The sequence below is a fragment of the Bufo gargarizans genome, chromosome 2 (genome assembly GCF_014858855.1).
Source record: "Bufo gargarizans isolate SCDJY-AF-19 chromosome 2, ASM1485885v1, whole genome shotgun sequence".
Classification (NCBI taxonomy): Eukaryota; Metazoa; Chordata; class Amphibia; order Anura; family Bufonidae; genus Bufo; species Bufo gargarizans.
In genome coordinates, this window is record NC_058081.1 from 78,611,721 (window position 1) to 78,631,559 (window position 19,839).

Here is a 19,839-nt window from a genome sequence, read left to right on the forward strand (position 1 = left end):
CTGGGTAAGCGGGCACCCAAGAAAAGTTGGGTGACCATCCCGAGAAAAGCGGCCCGAACCCGGTAGCGGACCAGCCTGAAGTGCAGAGCGGGCGCCAAAAGAAAAAACTCATACTGCACGACACCCGAAGAGGAGGAAACAGTAGTAGGCGAGGGAACAGCAGTCCCGCCAGAGCCAACGCAGAAATCGAGTGGCACTGCAAACGGCACTCTCGACCCAGTGACCACTTGCGCCGGGAAGCGAGTGCACGGGAGAACGAAAAGGTACGTATCAAAGAACCACGAACACTCCCCAGGTGGAAAGGCCAACGGACATGGTGGATGCCGACACAACGGGACCACAATATGCAGGCCAAACCAGAGAACGAGCACCACCCAGCTCGGCGAAGTAGAGAGCAAGTAGAGCCCATCTACTCATATCTAAAGAATACACCTTTGAATACAATGGCATTCTTTTAATGTTTGTATGACAGCACCCAAGGGTTATACAGGTGGACATAATGATCTCTTCAGAGAAGAGTGTAATGCCCGTGACAAGCACCACATCCCAAGAGAAAAGGGCATGTCGCAGGAGGAAGTGAGGCATACGTACGAGCAGCCCCGCAAGCAGTGAGAAGGCCAACCCACCTATGGGAGGAGAAGGCATACACGGCCCAAACAACGGACAGAGCGCACCAGAAAATTCCGCTCACTGCAAAAAAAATAGTCACCCAGTGAAGGGGATCAGCCACAGAGTCCAACAGTATCAACGGAAGTGCAAAGTACAACCTGAAAGGGAGTTATGCACAAGACATCAGTATGGCATGCGATGGAAACGCAGGCAGGCCCCCCAGAAAAGGGGGAAATGTACCTGGCTACACTGCAGCTGGTAAGAATGCAAAGGCCCGTCCCAAAAGGGGGGATGCCCAAGGCCAGTAACAACTTGAGAGAAGTAGAACATACCATAGTTTGCCCAGAAGGGGACCATGCACATGGCCGCACAGTACCCAGCGGGAACGCAGGAGGTCCGCCCAGAGAAAGGGGGACATGCACGGGGTTATCCTAGCATTAAGCGAGTGCGCAATAACCCACCTAACACCGAATACTGTGAGAGTGCAACTACTCCACAATGAAGGAGAACATGCAAGAGTCCCGCACAGCATATCAAGGACAGCCATGGGTCACGTGAGGGTGCAAATTTTCGCCCATGGATGAGGAGGGCCGTGTATGGCCCGCAACACATCCGGCGAAAGAGCAGTATTCCACCCAGAAGGGGGCGGGGTAATGCACACGGCCGTCATCGCATCCAGCAAAAATGCAAGCACCCCGCCAAGGATGCGGGACATGCACATGGCCAGCAACGCACTGGCGAGAAAACAACCACAGTCAGTGGCGTTGTGCGTATGCCGCCTGAAGAAAGGATACATGTTCATTGCTTGCAGCGATTCCAGTGAGTGCAGCACACCACCCAAGGAAGGGGTCGTGCACCTGGCCGGCAGCGAATCCAGTGATAGTGCAGCAATCCACCTATGGAAGGAGTTCATGCACATGGCCGGCAGCAAATCCAGAGAGAGTGCAGCATTCCGCCTATGGACGGAGGTCATGCGTATGGCCGGCCGCGAATCCAGAAAGTGCAGCATTCCGCCTATGGAAGGAGGTCATGCACATGGCCGGCTCATGTATATGGCCGGCAGCGAATCCAGCGAGAGTGCAGCGTTCTGCCTATGGACGGAGGTCATGCATATGGCCGGCAGCGAATCCAGAGAGAGAGCGCAGCAGTCCTCCTCTGGACGGAGGTCATGCGTAAGACCAGCAGCGAAGCCAGATAGAATGCAACATTCCACCTATGGAAGGAGGTCATGCATAAGGCCGTAGCGAACCCAGCGAGAGTGCAGCATTCCGCCTATGGAAGGAGGTCATGCATATGGCCGTAGCGAACCCAGCGAGAGTGCAGCGTTCCGCCTGTGGAAGGAGGTCATGCATATGGCCGTAGCAAATCCAGCGAGAGTGCAGCGTTCCGCCTATGGAAGGGGGTCGTGCACATGGTCAGCATCGTATGCGGTAAAAGGGCAGCATTCCGCCTACAGAAGGGGGTCATGCACAAGGCCAGCCCGCAGCCAGAGAGTGCAGTATGCCGCCTATAATGGGGGGTCATGCACATGGCCAGCATCGCGACTGGAGAGGGCGACAATTTCTGCCTATAGAAAAGGCGGCCTGCACCTGGCCAGCGCCGTACCCCAGGAGAAGGCAAGGGTCCGCCTAGAAGGGGAACATGTATACCTGGCCAGTGCCACGGAGCGCAACATGCCGCCTATGGAATAGGGGCAGGCATACGGCCAGCGCTCTAAGGTCAGGCTGCAGTATCCTGCGCAGCCAACATAAAATACAGATATTTCATATATATATATATATATATATATATATATATATATATATATATATATATATATATATATATATATATATACATACATACATACACACCATATTTTTTTTTTTTTTTTTATTATTAATTATTGTAAAACACAGCCTCTGACGCAGAAAGGAGCCACCATATAAGCGCACAGCCTCACTGAGAGGCTAGCCATCCTAGGGTCTCCTCCAGATGGGAGCCGTCGGCATCCAAAAGGTTAATACGCATCGGACCTGAGGGCGGTGCAGCGATCCCCTGGGGGCGGGGGGACCTCCGGCGGGAAGAACTCGCGCCTGTGAATGCCCGCCCCCTCCAATCAAGGCCGGAATATTGCGGCCTAGTAGGCCGCGAAGCCGGGGCCTAGATTTTGCGGTGCCCAGAGGTACCGGCCGGGATCTGGAGGGAGCGGCGCATGCATAATACCGGCCGCGGGAGCCCACCCCGCGGGCCGGAGAGTCAGGGGGCCCAGGAAGGAGCCCGGGATAGAATCTTTCTGCGGCGCCCGACCGACCGGAAGACAGACGCTCAGAGAGCACCTGCGGTCGGCCGGGGTCTGCTGGAAAAACCGCAGTCATGCCGGCCGCGGGTGCCCACCCCGCGGGCCGGAAACAAGGGCCCTACGGCGCAGCAGTCGGGAGAGGGCCCTGAGCCGTCTCAAAGGAGGGGATGCCTGCACACCGGTAAGGGGATAGGGGGAGGGGATGGGGGACCCTGCAAGGAGAGAGGCAGCTCCCTGGGCGGCATGATAGGGACGCCAGCATAACCCCTCAGTGGATGCACCTATTATAGGGAGCTAATAAAACAAACTAGAATGGCCAGACCAGCATGGGAGCTGCACTTCCCACGCCCAAGCTGACCACCGTTAACACTGTGCTCACAAGGCTTTGGTGACTACTATGTGAGACCCCAGGTTTTCCTGCAGATAATACAGGAGGTGCAGTTTATAATGTTCTCCTGGGGGTCAGTCAAGGGGGAGGGGGTCGTAGGGCTGGAGAAGCCACTCTCTCACCACAGCCGTCTTCACCCTCGGTCCGTTCCAGCAGGGTCGCCCCTTCAGCTACTGGCACCGTAGTGGCAGGACGCTGGAAGAGGGACTTGGCGTGCGGGCGACCCTTACGCTGGCGGGATGCAGGGGAGCTGGGCTGCCCTGGTCCACCTTGCCTTCTGTGGGGGAGGCAGCAGTGCGGATGCCGTCACTGGCGCAGCTCAACCCCGGGAGAAACAGAGAGGTCTAGTGCGTCTCTGTTATCCCGTATTCTGGAACAAAAGAAAAGAAAAAGTAAAAATCAAAAATTTTAAAAATAACAAAGGAGAAAACAGCCCTGCAGTAGCAGGGAGTGTCTTGCCTCCTTGGACACTAAGCAAAAACTGGCAGCCTCTCTCTCCAGGCTGAGGGTATAGCTGTGGAGGAGGGGCTTAACAGTTTTCACTTAGTGTCACGCCTCCTATGGAGATGAGCTATACCCAAGGTCTTCTGTGTCCCCCAAGGAAACTGGGCGAGAAAAGGAATTGCTATGTATGCAGTTTCCTAATATTGATTGAATAGGGTGGAGTTAAATTTGCCTGTTTTAATTCATGAATATGTGTTCCTTCTACAAGCAAATACAGGAAATGAGAACTCTTCACGACCAGGTAATCAAAAAATTACAACGGTTGGATGCCGAACATAGGATGGATTCAGAGCAGTGGCAGGAGCGTCTACGTCTTAGTAAAGAGGTACAGGGTCATATAAAACTTTTGGTGAACAGTTCCAATATGTCTATAGGTCCTTCTGATGACACATGCTGTTGTGTTCCCTTCAGAACCTCGACACAGAATTTGCTTCCAGGCAGCAGCGGATCACAGGGACTGGAAAGCAGAAGTACAAAAGCTCGGACAGGTGCACTTCCTGGTTCTCCCCTTCTTGACAGCAGCGAACCCAAACTATGAGGAAAAACACTCTCCCATTCAGTTCCCTCTTGTAAATGTTTTGTCAGTGTCATATATTAAAGACTGGATTTTAGTTGACAAGTGTTTTATTTTTGCTTTCTTTTTTTTTTATATGTAGAGGAAAAGAATAAAAAATGTAAAAATGTCACATAAATACATTATTTACAGAGGTGTCTCTGCCGTCCACTGGGAATGGAACGATCCTGAAACATTTACTTTTCATAGTCGTATGGCTGATTCTTGTACGATGTCAATGAGTACGGGAGGTCAATCTCCTTGCATTATTATCACATCTGACAAATCATCCACTTCTTTCAGCTTTAAATTCTGGAAAAGAGAAAAAAAAAATAAGAAAAAAAAAAATGAAGATTCTGGATCCCAACAGGTCAAGCACAACAAGCTGCAACCAAATAATCAGACCTCACAAAGAGGCCCCGTCACCTCTCCAGACATGTCCGTTTTACTATACAATTGTAATCCCCATGAAGTATTTGCTAATAATACTGGTCAAGCCGACAGGGGAACATGAATTCAAGCAAATAAAGGTTATTCTTTGCATAATTAAAATACAGTTTTCCAGTACACTTTCAGTATTAACTTCTTCCAGGGAAAAGTGTACATGGCTCATTACAGGACAGATCTGACAGCTGTGCTGTGTTGTGCACCTGCTTCCATCGCATGACCATGACAGATTACCACCCAATAGGTCAGGGATCAGCAACCTCCGGTTCTCCAGCTCTTCTGAAACTACAACTCCCACAAGCCTCCTTTCACTTCTATGGAAGATACTAGACCAGCTGTGTAAGTATGCATGCTGAGAGTTGTAGTTCCACAGCAGCTGGTGTGCCAAAGGTTGCTCATCCCTGCAATAGAGGGACACAATAAGTTTTCTACTGAAAAACAGCAAGCAGATATCTTGAAAATATAAAAAGCCTCTGTCAGAATGATCAACCCTATTAAACCAGGCCGTTGGCCTGTGAGTGAAGCCGCGGTACCTCCACTTCTGGGCGGACATTGTGGAGTCTTCACACACAGGAGAGAAGGGCAGGTGCTGGATTCTCTTATCCTTCGTAGGTAAGACAAGGCCGCATGTTAAAGGGGTTGTATCATCTCAGTCATTAGGGGCATATAGCTAGGATATGCCCCCAATGTCTGATAAGTGCAGGTCCCACCTCTGGGACCCGCAAATATCTTTAGAACAGAGACCTCAAAGTGAAGGCGTGTGCAGCTGCTCTCCATTCATCTTCAAGAATGCCAAAAATAGCAAAGCATTGCAGTTGGCAATTTTTAGTAGTCCCAATTAAATGAATGGTAAGCGCACTGCGCAAGTGCGGCCAACACTCCATTCACTTCTATCAGGCTGATGTAAGAGTCAGCAGTCTCACAGAAATAAATGGAAGGCGGCATCTTTTTGCAGGCTCTGTTCTAGCGATATGCCCCCAATGTCTGAGATCTAATAATGAAACTGCCTCTTTAAGTATTCTCTTGTAGTGTGCTGTATGTTATTAAAGATGCACTCATTTTTATGCTATTTTACATACATTACTAACTCATCACCAGTATTCTAGCAGTGTCATTTGTTACACCCCACCACAGTTACATCCATACATTTTGAAAATTTTCATTATGGGAACCTGGTCATGTGATCTTAAGTCTGACTCCTTGCTCTAATGTGTAAACAGGAACTCAGTCTCTCCGCTGTGGCCGACTTCCTGTGAACTACAGGATGATCACCACCAATCAAATCCCTCCTGGCAGCTCTCAGGCCCTTCTACTCTCCATGTCCCTCTATATATCCCTGTATTCTGTTGAAGACATAATGTCTTACCTATCTAAAGTAGTAAGGGTGGAGAGATATAGCAGACAGGTGTATACAGTGATTGGCTGCGGTTACATAAACCTCCTGACTCACACTGCCTGTCTGTACTATCTGTGTGTGCTGACTCACCAATGTAGTTCTTTGGGATGTAGGTTCACACTGGTCTCCCTGCCTCCTGCATGTAAGCGCTGACAGGGGGGAGAGATAGGACAGGGCCGAGAGGGTAGACAGGTTCAAAATGTATCACATGGAAACCCTGCAGTGAGGGGTGGCAGATGTGTCACTAATCTGTCATGGCTGCCATTACACAGAGCAGTGCAGTGAGGGTCTCTGCAAAGCCAGACATGATGGGAAACCATATCTAAGGGGAGAAGGAATCAAGATGACTAACAAGCCACAAATAAGACATCGAATAAAACAGGTATACACAACACACAAGACTATCTCATTCTTTAATGATGTCCTATTCTACACTATATAAGCAAAGAAAAGGAAATCCTAGTTTGCTTCTTTAAACTTTAGTGTGGTCTTCTGCTTACTCACCTTTTCATTAGCAAGATGCAACAGGCAAGCAAAGGCCAAAGGAACAGAGAGGTTCTGTGCCATTGTGGTAGGTAACCTAAGGGTCACAAGCAAACAAATGATTGTCAAGGATAACACATACAGGTATAACTGGCAAATAAAAAATTTGCCTTGTTCTTTTCCTCCATACCTCTTCTGAAGATCACTTGTGATGTTACTGAAAGCTTTCTCATCCTTCACAACTGCAGCTTCTGTTTCGTTCTTAGATGGCAGCTAAAATTGGACACAAATAATTAGCTGTCTACTAGGGCTGCACGATATTGGAATTTTGTGCGATTGCGATTAGGGCCCTAAAAATTGCGACGACGATATGCAATATTTTAAGGGAATTGTGCTAGAGGTCTATTTGCTGTGGATGGCACAGTTATGGAGGAGATCTCTGGATGGCACAGTTATGGAGGAGATCTCTGGATGGCACAGTTATGGAGGAGATCTCTGGATGGCACAGTTATGGAGGAGATCTCTGGATGGCACAGTTATGGAGGAGATCTCTGGATGGCACAGTTATGGAGGAGATCTCTGGATGGCACAGTTATGGAGGAGATCTCTGGATGGCACAGTTATGGAGGAGATCTCTGGATGGCACAGTTATGGAGGAGATCTCTGGATGACACTGCTATGGGGGGGGGGGGGGGGTTTGGATGACACTTCTATGGGGGGGGGGGGAAATCTGTGGATGACACTGCTATGAAGGGGGGGGGGGGAATCTGTGGATGACACTGCTATGAAAAGGGGGGGGGGGGGAATCTGTGGATGACACTGCTATGAAAAAGGGGGGGGGGGGGGGGAATCTGTGGATGACACTGCTATTGTTAAAATATAATAATCATGTGTAACCCAGCTGTATTACTTACAGCTAAGTTCCGTAGCAGAGAGGGAGGCCGGTGCGTCACTCACTACGTCACGTGACCGCGCCGCCTGCGTCATTCATAAAGTGGGCGGCGCAGGTGCATGATGTAGTGAGTGCCGTGCCGCCTGCCCTCCTCCTCCTCCTCCTCCCTGCTATGGAACTTAGCTGTAAGTAATACAGATGGATTACACATGATTAAACAATGCAGGTTAGATAAGATTATACAACAGTGAGCGGGGCCGGTGCATTAGACTGTCATCCCTAAACCAGATGCCGGCCCCCAGCCCCATCTCCCTCTGTTGATACACCCGCCGACCGCGCTGTGCGACGGGTGTATCATTGTAGGTAAACGCAGCATTTTTGGGTCGGACAAATCGCAATCTATTATCACGATACGATTGCTTTGGCGATATATCGTGCAGTCCTACTGTCTACAAAACAATGGTACAGTCATAAAATGTGTGAGTCTGGGTTCACATCATGTTTGGACTCCGTGTGACTAATGTGACAATCATTAGGCAATCGTATGGCTGGTAAATTAATACATTTGGCTCATCTGTGGTGAAACGTGTAGTCAACTATTTTGGGAGTCAATGCTAGCGGAATACAGCTAAATAGGTGTACAATGGCATGTGTCTGCAGGAAGAGGTTTATCAAACTGAACATCAGGTAAATCTAGAGAACATATACAGTAATTGGAAAAAGTAATGTTCTTTGAAAATTCTGTTTACTTCTAGTGCCTGCTGTTCCTTTATTATTCCTGCTAGAAGTTATGAATGAATTGCTAGCAGTCTGCAGTAAGGGGACAGAGGGGTGGTAACCAGCTGGGTGTGTACCTGTAGTCTCAAAATGGAACCACTGATTGGATAGTGATCTTTGCAGGTACACACCCCCAAGTTTTTACCACCCCCTCTGTACCCTTACTAAAGGCTAATAGCAAATCATTCATAACTTCCAGTAGAAATTAATATGTAAATTACCTTGCTACCAGCAAGTAGGGCGGCTACTTGCTGGTAGCAGCCGCATTCTCCTCTCATCATGACGCCCCCTCCGCCGTTTGATTGACAGGGCCAGGGAACGGGTTCGTTCTCTGCTGGCCCTGTTCTAATTCAAAATATCGCGCCTGCGCCGTACCTTTCTTTAATCGGTGCAGGCGCACTGAAAGGCGGCCTCTCTCCCGGCCGCTCCATCCTCAATGCGCCTGCGCCGGGTGTGGATGTGACGTCATCGGCGCAGGCGCACTGAGAGGCGGCCGTTCTGTCGGCCGCTCCATACTCAATGCGCCTGCGCCGATGACGTCACATCTACACCCGGCGCAGGCGCATTGAGGATGGAGCGGCCGGGAGAGAGGCCGCCTCTCAGTGCGTCTGCACCGATTAAAGAAAGGTACGGCGCAGGCGCGATATTTTGAATTCGAACAGGGCCAGCAGAGAACGAACCCGTTCCCTGGCCTGTCAATCAAACGGCGGAGGGGGCGTCATGATGAGAGGAGGATGTGGCTGCTACCAGCAAGTAGCCGCCCTACTTGCTGGTAGCAAGGTAATTTACATATTATAAAACTTGATTTTTAACGATATCTACTGAACGAAAATGAATATTTAGCATATGTACAGGGAGCTTGCAGTGTAGGGATTAATATTAACGGGGGGGGAAAAAAAGGGTTTAGTGGGCTGACAGAAGCCCTTTAACCCTCAGCGTGGACTAGCCTAGGAAGTAGAACGAAATGTTGTCAAGTTCACTGCAGTCCGCAGTATAAACCGTGAAAAGCTAAATTCTCTAATACAATGGATTTAGAAAAGTGAATGTGTTGCAAAGTCCTGCACAATAATCGTTTTTCCTTGTGAAACTGAAGGTGTTCTCTAAGAATACCCATTCAAGGCCTGCTTACCTCATCATCTTTTTGTGGGTCACTGGTCAGTAGCCCCCACATACTTGTTTTCAGGTGCTTCATATCCATCTTTTTGGCTGTTTTGGCATAATTTATTTCTATCCTGTTTACCTGCAAGAAAAGGCGGAAATGGTAGAACAGAACCACCTCATTCCTTCCTGCTCTCATTACTGAATTAAGCTTCTCACCTTCTGCGGCTCTGCAATAAGGTTATGTTCACCATCTAGACTTAACCTGTTGTCCTCTGTCCCATTGCACACAGTAAATTCATCTCTGGCTCCCATGAATGGTCCATCATCATCATAGTCATCATCATCAACCTATTTAATGAAGAAGTGGGACGAACACTTAATGAAGAGATATTTTCCTGACTACAATAATTAAATGATAACTTGTAAGTAAATCCTAAAAAGGTGGACAGACTACCCCAGTGCCCCCAAATCCCTCAATTTTCCGCAGTTTCCAGTGCTGCCTCTCAGTTCCTTACTACTGGCTATATTACAGTTACATCTCCACCTCGCAGCGAGGACCTGAGCGGCAGTTCAGCAAATCTTGAGGGATTAAAAGATTTGGGGACACTGTGGGACTTGTTATAACGCATAACCTCTTTTACACTAAAAAGCCAACCCCTTGATGTTTCCAACTAGGACTTCACCACTCACTGCACTGTCTGCAAATAAACAGGAATCATTGTGGTGAGGAAGTCTTCCGTATGCCCTCCGAGATATACGGTCCGTGAGCAGACCATATGTCCCGGAGCGGCACTGATCGTGCGCACGGGGCTATTGTCTAGCACTCATATTTTTTCAATCAAATCGTTTTTAATGGTCAAATAAAAATGACTTATTATAAGACAATACATGTCATTTTTCCAAACCACCAATGCAAAATCAAAATAAAACATGAGCAAATGTCAATATCATGAATATATCAGCACAAATCAGTGTACAATATAGGCATACAAGAAAAAGCTATTACACAATTACCTGTCCACAACATAACTTTCGCCCCCAACCCCCCCCCCCCCCCCCCATAGAACAGAGCGTGAAGATCTCTAAAGCATCCTATATTACAACATGAGTATGAGACAACCATTCATTCCACAACTTCTCAAACTTCTGAGGACATCCTCTCCTAGCAAACTCCCCCTTTCTAACGTCAACATGTCATGCACCTTTCTCACAAATTCCTCCGACGTTGGCGGACTCCCCTGGATCCACCTCTGCGCCACCAACTTCCTAGCCACATACATCAGCCTCCCCACTGCCACCTTAACCAGCTCACTTCCTCCAATATCCGTCACATAGCCCAGCACGCATACCTTGGGATCCTTTTGCAACCTCAACTCCAGATTGCGATTAATCAAAGCCAACACTTCGTCCCAGAAACCACTTATCACCAGACAAGACCAAAGCATATGCAGCAGATCAGCACTTTCCTCCATACACTTTGGACATTTGTCATCAGTTCTAACACCAACTTTCCGTAAAAACACCGGAGTTTTATATACTCTACGAATGATGAATAATTGCGACAGCTTGCCCTGCTCACTTAGACACTCTGGGAACCGCCTCCAGTACTGTATATCCTCCCATTGATCTTTAGAGATGTCCCCCACATCATCCTCCCATTTCCTCATCCTCGTAAGTGTGAACCCTATAAAAAAATGTATCTAGTAAAAGTATATACCTGCGATATCAGTCCTCTCTTCCCCCCAACCGGGAGAACCACTTTGTGAACCACATCTATTTTAGATATAGTACACCCTTTCCTCACCGTGACATCATAGGCGTGCCTCAATTGCAAATACTGATAAAACCAAACCTTGGGGATATTACATTCCTGCTGCAAACCCTGAGAAGATTTAAATACATTACCCTCAGTCAGTTGACCTATCCTCATCACCCCCAAACTCACCAACACCGCCCACACCCCTAATCAGTTTCACCTTCACCCAAACCTTTTTCATAAGTTCAATGAGCAATGCCTTCTCTCTCCCCACATGCATTCCTGAACCCTCCAGTATACCCATAAGATCCCGACTGCCCAACCAGTGCTGCAGTATCCTTCCCGTCACATCCGGCAGCTGGAAGTCAATCCAGCCCTTAAAGTGCTGACACTGGGAGGCTAAGAAATAAATCCAGGCATTGGGAACAGCCAAACCTCTTTCAGCCTTGGGGTATTGCAGCGTCTCCAGCTTAATCCTAGCTTGGCCGTACTTCCAGATAAGATCTCTAAACATCGAATGTATTTTTCGAAATCTATCCAAAGGAATCCACACAGGGGCATTATTCAATACATAAAGCAGCTGGGGCATCATCACCATTTAACAGGTTTACTCTACCCACTACCGATAAAAAGAGTCTACACCATGTCCTTACCTTCAGCCTAAAAGTAGCTAGCAACGGGGTTAAATTAAGTTCTTCAAAATCCAACAGTCTAGGTGTTATAGACAACTCTAAATATTTAAATTTTTCTACCCAGGGTACCAAACTATTGACTCGCCCACCTGAAAGGGCCTGTCCATCAACCGGCATCAAAGCAGACTTCTGCCAATTTATCCAAAGCCCAGAGAAGCCCCCAAATCTATCAATTAGAGCCATGGCCGCATCCAAAGAATTCCCAGTGTCGCCCAAGAATAACAGTGTCATCAGCATACATAGCCACTTTATTTTGCATCACACCATATCTAAACCCCACAATATGAGGTGACAGGCGAATAAGGGCCACAAGTGGCTCAATTGCGAGAGCAAACAGCAAGGGCGACAGTGGGCACCCCTGTCTGGTGCCTCTGGCCAAGGCAAAACTATCCGACAGACCCGCATTAGCTCTAATGCTCGCCCTGGGGCTCGAGTACAGCACCTTCACCCACCGAATAAACCGTGCACCGAAGCCCATGACCCTCAGGATCCCCCACAAGTAGTTCCATTTAACACTGTCGAACGCCTTGGCGGCATCCAACGCAAGTAAAGCCCTATCCCCACAGTTATCAGCCGGAATATTCAAGCTTGCATACAATCTGCAGATATTTATAGCAGTCGATTTCCCAGGCATAAAGCCAGATGATAGCTTCCTGCATAGAATGTGGTAGCGAACCTGCCTCCAGGGAGTATTCAAGGACCTTGAGCAACTCTGGGAGGAGTACCCCCTGTAGCTTTTTATATACCTCCACTGGTAGGCCATCTGCCATCTCCCCAAGAGCTGCCTCTAACTCCTCCAGTGAAATCGGCTCTTCTAATCTCTCCCTATCTTCGTCTGCCAACACTGATAACTGTGCCTCAGCCAAGAAGGCGGACAGGGCCTCCTCAGAGCTAGAGACAGTGGAAGCGTATAGAGAGACACAAAACCTTTTTAGAATGTCTAATATCGCTTTCGGGTCCTGGCAACTATTCTCAGTTCCATCCCTCAGTTCCTGTATACAGGAGGAGCCCCTCTGTGCCTGAGAAACCACCGACAGCAGATGCACAACTTTCTCCCCCTCCTCAAAAAAATCTTTGGCGGTAAAAGCTACGTTTCCTCTCTGCGGCCTGCAATAAATGACACCTCAACTGCTCCTGAGCTACCGCCAGCGCCTCACTATTAGCCAGGGTAGGGGATCTACCAAACATCCATTCGTCCTCCGCCACTTGCACATGGGCCTTGACCTCCGCCTCTCTGGACTTAGATTTATGCTTACTAATTTCTTTAATCAGTACTCCCCTCAAGAACGCTTTCATGGCATCCCAGACTCCGTGTATTGAAGCCGTCCCTCCATTGATAGCAAAGAACTCCCTGACCTCCAGAGAAACCCCAGATAAGTCACCTAGTGCATTTAGCCAACGTGGGTTGCATTTCCACAGCCTCGGTCCCTGTCTGAGCACCCCCAGGCACATGTCAATTTGCACCAAAGAATGGTCAGACAACGACCGAGGGTGATAGACAACACCCCTAATCAGTGGTAGCATAACATCATTAACCAAAGCCAGGTCTATGCACGATACATACATACCTGCCCTCAACATCCACACATTGCTGCATATGCTCATATCCAATACTTCTATGCACAATCACACTTACACCCCTGGAGTGTGAGGAATAAATTGCATGTACCGCATGGCCCACCCAGTTCTTGTTCAGCCACTGCACATTATCATTTGTCAAATGAGTTTCCTGGAGGCAACATATGGCTGGCTGAAACCGCCCCAAATATTGAAATATACACTGCCGTTTCCGTGCATCTGCCATACCTCTCACGTTCCAGCACAACACTTTAATCACCTGTGTCATGGTAAAACGATGCAATATATCTGGATATATCTGAATCTCACACCCCACTCAAACATCAACCGCTCAGAGTTCACGCCCCTAACCCAACCCCTACATGGCGTATGGGACCTGCAACCCTCTAAGCCTTTTCTTGATATCAATAAACCGGCTCCTCCGCCGCTGCACCTCATTCGAATAATCTGAAAAGATGGACACTCTGACCCCGTTCAGGACCATCTCATCATTGTCCCTGGATTGACGCAGGATAGTGTCCCGATCTTTAAAATGTAAAATCTTCGCCAGTATGGGACGAGGAGGCCTGCCTGGCGGGAGCAGCCGCGTAGGCACTCGGTGCGCCCGCTCAACCGCGTAGAGGGAGGATAGGCCCTTCTCATGAAATAACTGGTACAACCATTTCTCCACAAATTCAGTGGCATTGGCCCCCTCCGTCTTCTCCGGCATCCCTACAATTCGTAGGTTATTCCTTCGTGACCTGTTCTCTAGGTCATCCGCTTTGGCATATAGGGCAGCAATGTCCTTCACATTTGTCTTAGACGCCATTTGCAAAGGCTGAATTACATCTTCCAATGAGGACACCCTCTTTTCCAATTCAGAGGTGCGCTCAAATCTTGTGCAAGTCATGTCTAATTATAGACATCAGATCGCAAGCTGCCAACTTGTACTGTGAGCACTTTCAGGGTACTATTGCAACTTGCCACAGCAGCCATTATGTCCTTCAGAGTGGGCTCCTTTGCAGATTCAGCCTGAGGGCCCACTGAAACATTTGCAGGGCCTGCAGGATTGGGCAGAGGCTGACCAGCCGTGTCAGGGCCATCGCTGTCTATGGAACCGTCCTCCTGATCAGAGGAGGTATGTATATCAGTCCTTTTATTGCTAGCCCAGTCACCCACTCCGCCATCTAGTCTGGCAAACTTACTAAGTTTAGCTGCCGTGCTCTGGCTCACCATCTCCTGCAGCGCCGTCACCTCTCCACCTTCAGGGCCATCTTGGCCCATCTACAGGCGATCTTGTTTAGCAACTTTGCTTGATTTTCTCGGCATTTCCAGGTTACCGATCGTGACACAGCAGCCACTGGACACTTTCCTCTCACCAGGTAAGGTTTTCAAATCAATCTAAGCGTGCTACCAGTATAACAGAGCAGGATGTTAGCAGGAGCAGTGAACGGTGCGTCTTACTCCATGCGCTTGCAGGCCACCCCCCCCCCGTCCAGCACTCATGAGAGCAGGACAATAGTCCCGCAGGTGGCCCAACGTGCACAGCATCATTGTAATCTACGATGCTGTGCGCACGACCAATGCCACCCCGGGACATATGGCCCGCTCACGGACCCTATGTCTAAGGGCATACGGTCATGTGCAAGAGGCCTAAGCAGACAAATTAAATTTCCCCTTTTTTTAACCCCTTTACCACCAGTGCCGTACATGTGCAGAGCTGGTGGGGTCTTTAAACATGGTGCCCGCTTGCGAGTGCAGCGGGCGCCATGGCCGTCGGGTCTCTGCTGTTTCAAACAGCAAAGAACTGCAGCTGAAGTCCATGACCGGAAATAATGCTGATCATGGACATTAAAGCCTTTAGATTCCATATTCAAATGTGATCATGGCATGTAAAAGGTGAAGAACTCAGAAGCGCGCTCTTCCCAGTTAAGAGGTGATCAGTTATTTAAAATCACCCCCCTATTTCGTTAGAATAAAAAAATTACATAAATAATAAAAAATATAAACATGGGTCCGAAAAATCCTGTACTATTAAAATACAAAAAACATTTTTTTCCAATACAGCGAATGCCTTAACAGAAAAAGTATCAAAATAGCTGATACCCTATTTTTTCATTGCTTCTTTTACCACAAAAAAAATTGTGATAAAGTCACACACTTCAAAAATGGTACCAATAAAACTATGTATTATCCCGCAAAAAATGAGCCCCCGCACAGCTCAGTAGACATAACTATAAAAAAAAGTTATGGGGATCAGATTATGGCGATGTAAAAACAGTATTTAAACATATAAGGGTCCATTCACACGTCTGCAATTTCGTTCCGCAAAATTTTGCAGAACAGAATTGCGGACCCATTCATTCCTAAGGGACCCGCACTTCCGGGTCCGCAATTCTGTTCCCGAAAAAAATAGAACATGTCCTATTCTTGCGGACAAGAATAGGCATATTCTATAGTGCAGGCAATGTGCGGTCCGCAAATCGACGCTGTGCGTGTTTTGCGGACGTGTGAATGGAGCCTAAAACCTATACATATGTGGTTTCCTTGTAATCGTACTGACCCAGAGAATGAAGGGCACAGGTCAGTTTTGTCACATACGGGCAACCTGTACATTTCCCCCCCCCCCCCCCCCCCAATTCCACCCCATTTTGAATTTGTTTACCGCTTCCCACTACATTGTATACCACATTAAAAGGTGGGATTAGAAAGTACAACTTATCCCACAAAAAACAACCCCTCATATGAATATGTGAACGGAAAAAACGAGATTTTTGTATAACTTACCAGTAAAATCTCTTTCTCGCTCTTTCCTTGGGGGACACAGAAGACCTTGGGTATAGCTCATCTCCCTAGGAGGCGTGACACTAAGTTTAAACTGTTAAGCCCCTCCTCCACAGCTATACCCTCAGCCTGGAGAGAGAGACTGCCAGTTGCGTGTCCAAGTAGTGAGAAAAGGCAAAGCCCAACAAGTGGAACCAACAAGCCAACTACCCAACGGGTAAAACAAACTCGGAAACCGTGTAGAGAAAAACAAAGAATAGGTGGGTGCTGTGTCCCCCAAGGAAAGAGCGAGAAAGAGATTTTACTGGTAAGTTATACAAAAATCTCGTTTTCTCGCCCAGTTTCCTTGGGGGACACAGAAGACCTTGGGACGTTCAATAGCAGTCCAAGAGGGGAGGGACCACAGCACCAAGGCGAGGCACCCGAAGGCATCAAGAAAACCGCCACCTGCAGACCAGGCGGCCCAAGACAGCATCCGCTGAAGCCCGAGTATGCACCCTGTAGAACTCGGTAAGATGTGAAAGGAAGATCCGTGAAAGCCTTGCACAAATGCATGGCCGAAACCCAATGCCTCCGGCCCATGAGGCACCGACCGCTCTGGTGAAACGAACAGTGACACCAAAAGCAGAACCCTGCCCTTGGAGCGGTAACCACAGCAACAGCCACTCTGAGAAAGCAGAGGAAAGCCACCCTGGAGGCCGCAACCCTTTGCGCGGACCTTCCGGAAACACAAGAGACCGAACATCGACAAGATTCGGAGATCTCCAAGGAAAAATGCAAGGCCCAAACAACGTCCAAACGCTGAAGCGTCCGTTCCCGGGGTGAGAAGGGGAGGACGAATGCCTCGCTGAACTGAACGACAAACACCACCTTCAGAAGGAAGGAAGAGACGGGATGGAGAACAGCCCTGTCCTGGGGAAAGAAATAAGGCTCGGAACAAGAAGGGCCGCCACTCAGGCACCCATCAGGGACACAATGGCTACGGAAACACAACCGCACAGGACAGAAGGAGTAGAGAGAACTACTGTAACGGCTCCAAAGGAAAGACAGGAGCGCCAAGAACCCAGCATGTAGATCCCAGGCCGGTACCGGAGGGCCGTACAAAAGGAACCCAAGAGTCGCTCCATGGAAGGAGGTCTTGACAGGCCCAGAGGGCCGGGGAACACCGAAAGAGGAAGGACAGCGCCGACACTTGACACTCCAAGCAACAGGGTCCCAGTCCCAGGTCCAGGTCGGACTGGAGAAAGACAGAACCATGGAGAGAGAAAGGCAGAGTGGGGGAAACGCCCAGCTTCCCACAGAACCCCAGGTAAAAACCCTAAGTCCTACAACAGATCCTGGACGAAAGCACGGCCAGGAGCGAACACCAGCGAGCCCGCTAGGGTCGCCTAGGCAAGCGGGTGAAAACCCAATGAGATCAGGCACAGACCAGTAACACGGGCAGAATGGTCGGCAAAACTGGTCCCGTCGGCCCCCGAGCAACGTTGCCCCGCATCCACCCGGAGTGGGGGAGCAGAAGGCCAGACGGAAGGAACCGAAGGCTCCGCCCAGCAACCGCCAGATGCCAGGACAAAACAGGCTAAAGTCCATGCCGATGTAGTCACCACAGGAAGACGTTCTACAGACCCGGTGTGGGAGATCTAAGGGCAATCTTGCCCGAATGGTAGTCCTCCTAAGTTACCGAGAAGGTAAGTCCCTAGTAGAACCATTGCCCAGAATGGAAAAAACGCAATCTGCACCCAACGGGAGGACAGAATGCGGTAGACCCGGTAAACAGGCACACAGCTAGTACAGCCAGTGTGAACAAGGGAGACAGTACGAGGCCAAAAGGAACACCGGAACCATCCACATGAATAACCATGCTCTCCCCAGAGGGGAGGGCAGTGAAAGAACAGCCTCTGAAGCGTGGCCGATACACAAAAGCCACATCAGAGTGATCTGTACTGAGCGGGAGCCAAACAGAGCCGGCGAGAAAAGGCAGTCGAGCCAGAGGCCGGCAGAACACCCTCCAACCGAAAGGAGGGGTGGCCACAGGGAAGCCACAGGACAGCTCAAGAGCAAAACCCCGGTACACCGAGACGCCCGGTACACCGTCTCGCACCAAGGTGGAGGTCCACCGGACCTGGGTAAGCGAGCACCCAAGAGAAGTTGGGTGACCTTCCCGAGAAGAGCGTCCCTAACCTGATAACAGATCAGACTGAAGAGCAGAAGGTGCCAACTCATACCACACCGCATCCGAAGGGGAGGAAATGGTAGTAGGCGAGGGAACCGTAGTCCCGCCAGAGCCAACGTAGAATTCGAGGGCCACTGCAGACAGCACTCTCGACCATGTGACCACTAGCGCAGGGAAACAATGCCGCGGGAGGACGAATGGGTACGTATCCAGGAACCACAAACACACCCCGGGCGGAAAGGCCAACGAGAGGAATGAGTACCACCCAGCTCGGTGCAGTAGCGAACAAGTAGAGCCAGTCTACTTATATATAAGGTATATACCTTTGAATACATTGGGCATTCATCGGCTGTTTGTTGAACACCACCTTAGGCTCACACAGGTGGACCGAATGAGCTCTTTAGAGAATAGTGCAAGGCTTGCTGCAAGCATCGTATCTCAAGAGAAAAAAGTATATCTCAGGAGAAAGGGAGGCATACGTACGAGTAGCCCCGTAAGCAGTGAGAAGGCCAACTCACCTATGGGAGGAGAAGGCATACACGGCCCAACAATGGACAGAGCGCACAAGAAAGACCGCTCACTGCAAAAAATAGTCACTCAGCGAAGGATCAGCCAGAGTCCAACCGTAACAACGGAAGTGCAAAGTGCAACCTGAAAGGTAGTCATGCACAAGACTAGTACGGCATGCGATGGAACGCAAACAGTCCGCCCAGAAAAGGGGGGAAATGAACCTGGCAAACACTGCAGTCGGCAAGAGTGCAGAGGCCTGCCCAAAAAAAGGGGAGGATGCCAAGGCCAGTACCTACTTCGGAAAAGCAGGACATACCATATTCCGCCCAGAAGGGGGCCATGCCCATGGCCGCACATATCCAGCAGAACGCAGGAAGGTCCACTTAGTGAAAGGGGGCATGCACAGGGTTACTATCATTAAGTGATTGTGCAAAAATCCACCCAACACCGAATTTCGTGAGAGTGCACCACTCCGCCAATGAAGGGGGACGTGTACCAGTCCAGCACAACATAAACAAGGACAGCCATGGATCGCGTGAGCGTGCAAAATGCCGCCCATGGAATAAGGGGTGGCCATGCACAAGACCAGTACCGTATCCAATGGAAGTGCAAGCATTCCACCCAAGTTAGAGGGCATGCTCAGGACGGCAACTCATCCAGTGAGTGCAGTATTCCGCCCAGAAAAGGGGGTCATGCACATGGCCAGCATCGCATCCAGTGAGAGTGCCACCATGGATGGGGCCATGTACATGGCCAGCAACGTACTGGCAAGAGAACAAACACTGTCAGTGAGAGTGTACGTATGTCGCCTGAGGAAAGGAGACATGTCCATGGCCGGCAGCGAATCCAGCGAGAGTGCGGCACACCGCCCACGGAAGGGGGGGGGGGGGGGTTGGTCATGCATATGGCCTGCAACGGATCCAGTCAGTGAGAGTG

At 49.4% G+C, this 19,839-nt stretch overlaps 1 protein-coding gene across 1 annotated transcript in view; it reads right to left on the reverse strand.

Moving 5' to 3' along the window:
• Positions 1-4,388: 4,388 nt before the first annotated feature.
• The window catches only part of NCAPH (non-SMC condensin I complex subunit H), a 68,212-nt gene continuing 52,761 nt past the window's right edge, over positions 4,389-19,839 (reverse strand). The window contains exons 14-18 of the mRNA XM_044279244.1: positions 9,648-9,779; positions 9,460-9,570; positions 6,852-6,934; positions 6,683-6,758; positions 4,389-4,647 (exon numbers count right to left, since the gene is read on the reverse strand). Coding sequence (XP_044135179.1) covers positions 4,588-4,647; positions 6,683-6,758; positions 6,852-6,934; positions 9,460-9,570; positions 9,648-9,779 — 462 coding nt within the window. The 3' untranslated portion in view covers positions 4,389-4,587. The remainder of the gene's footprint in view (positions 4,648-6,682; positions 6,759-6,851; positions 6,935-9,459; positions 9,571-9,647; positions 9,780-19,839) is intronic.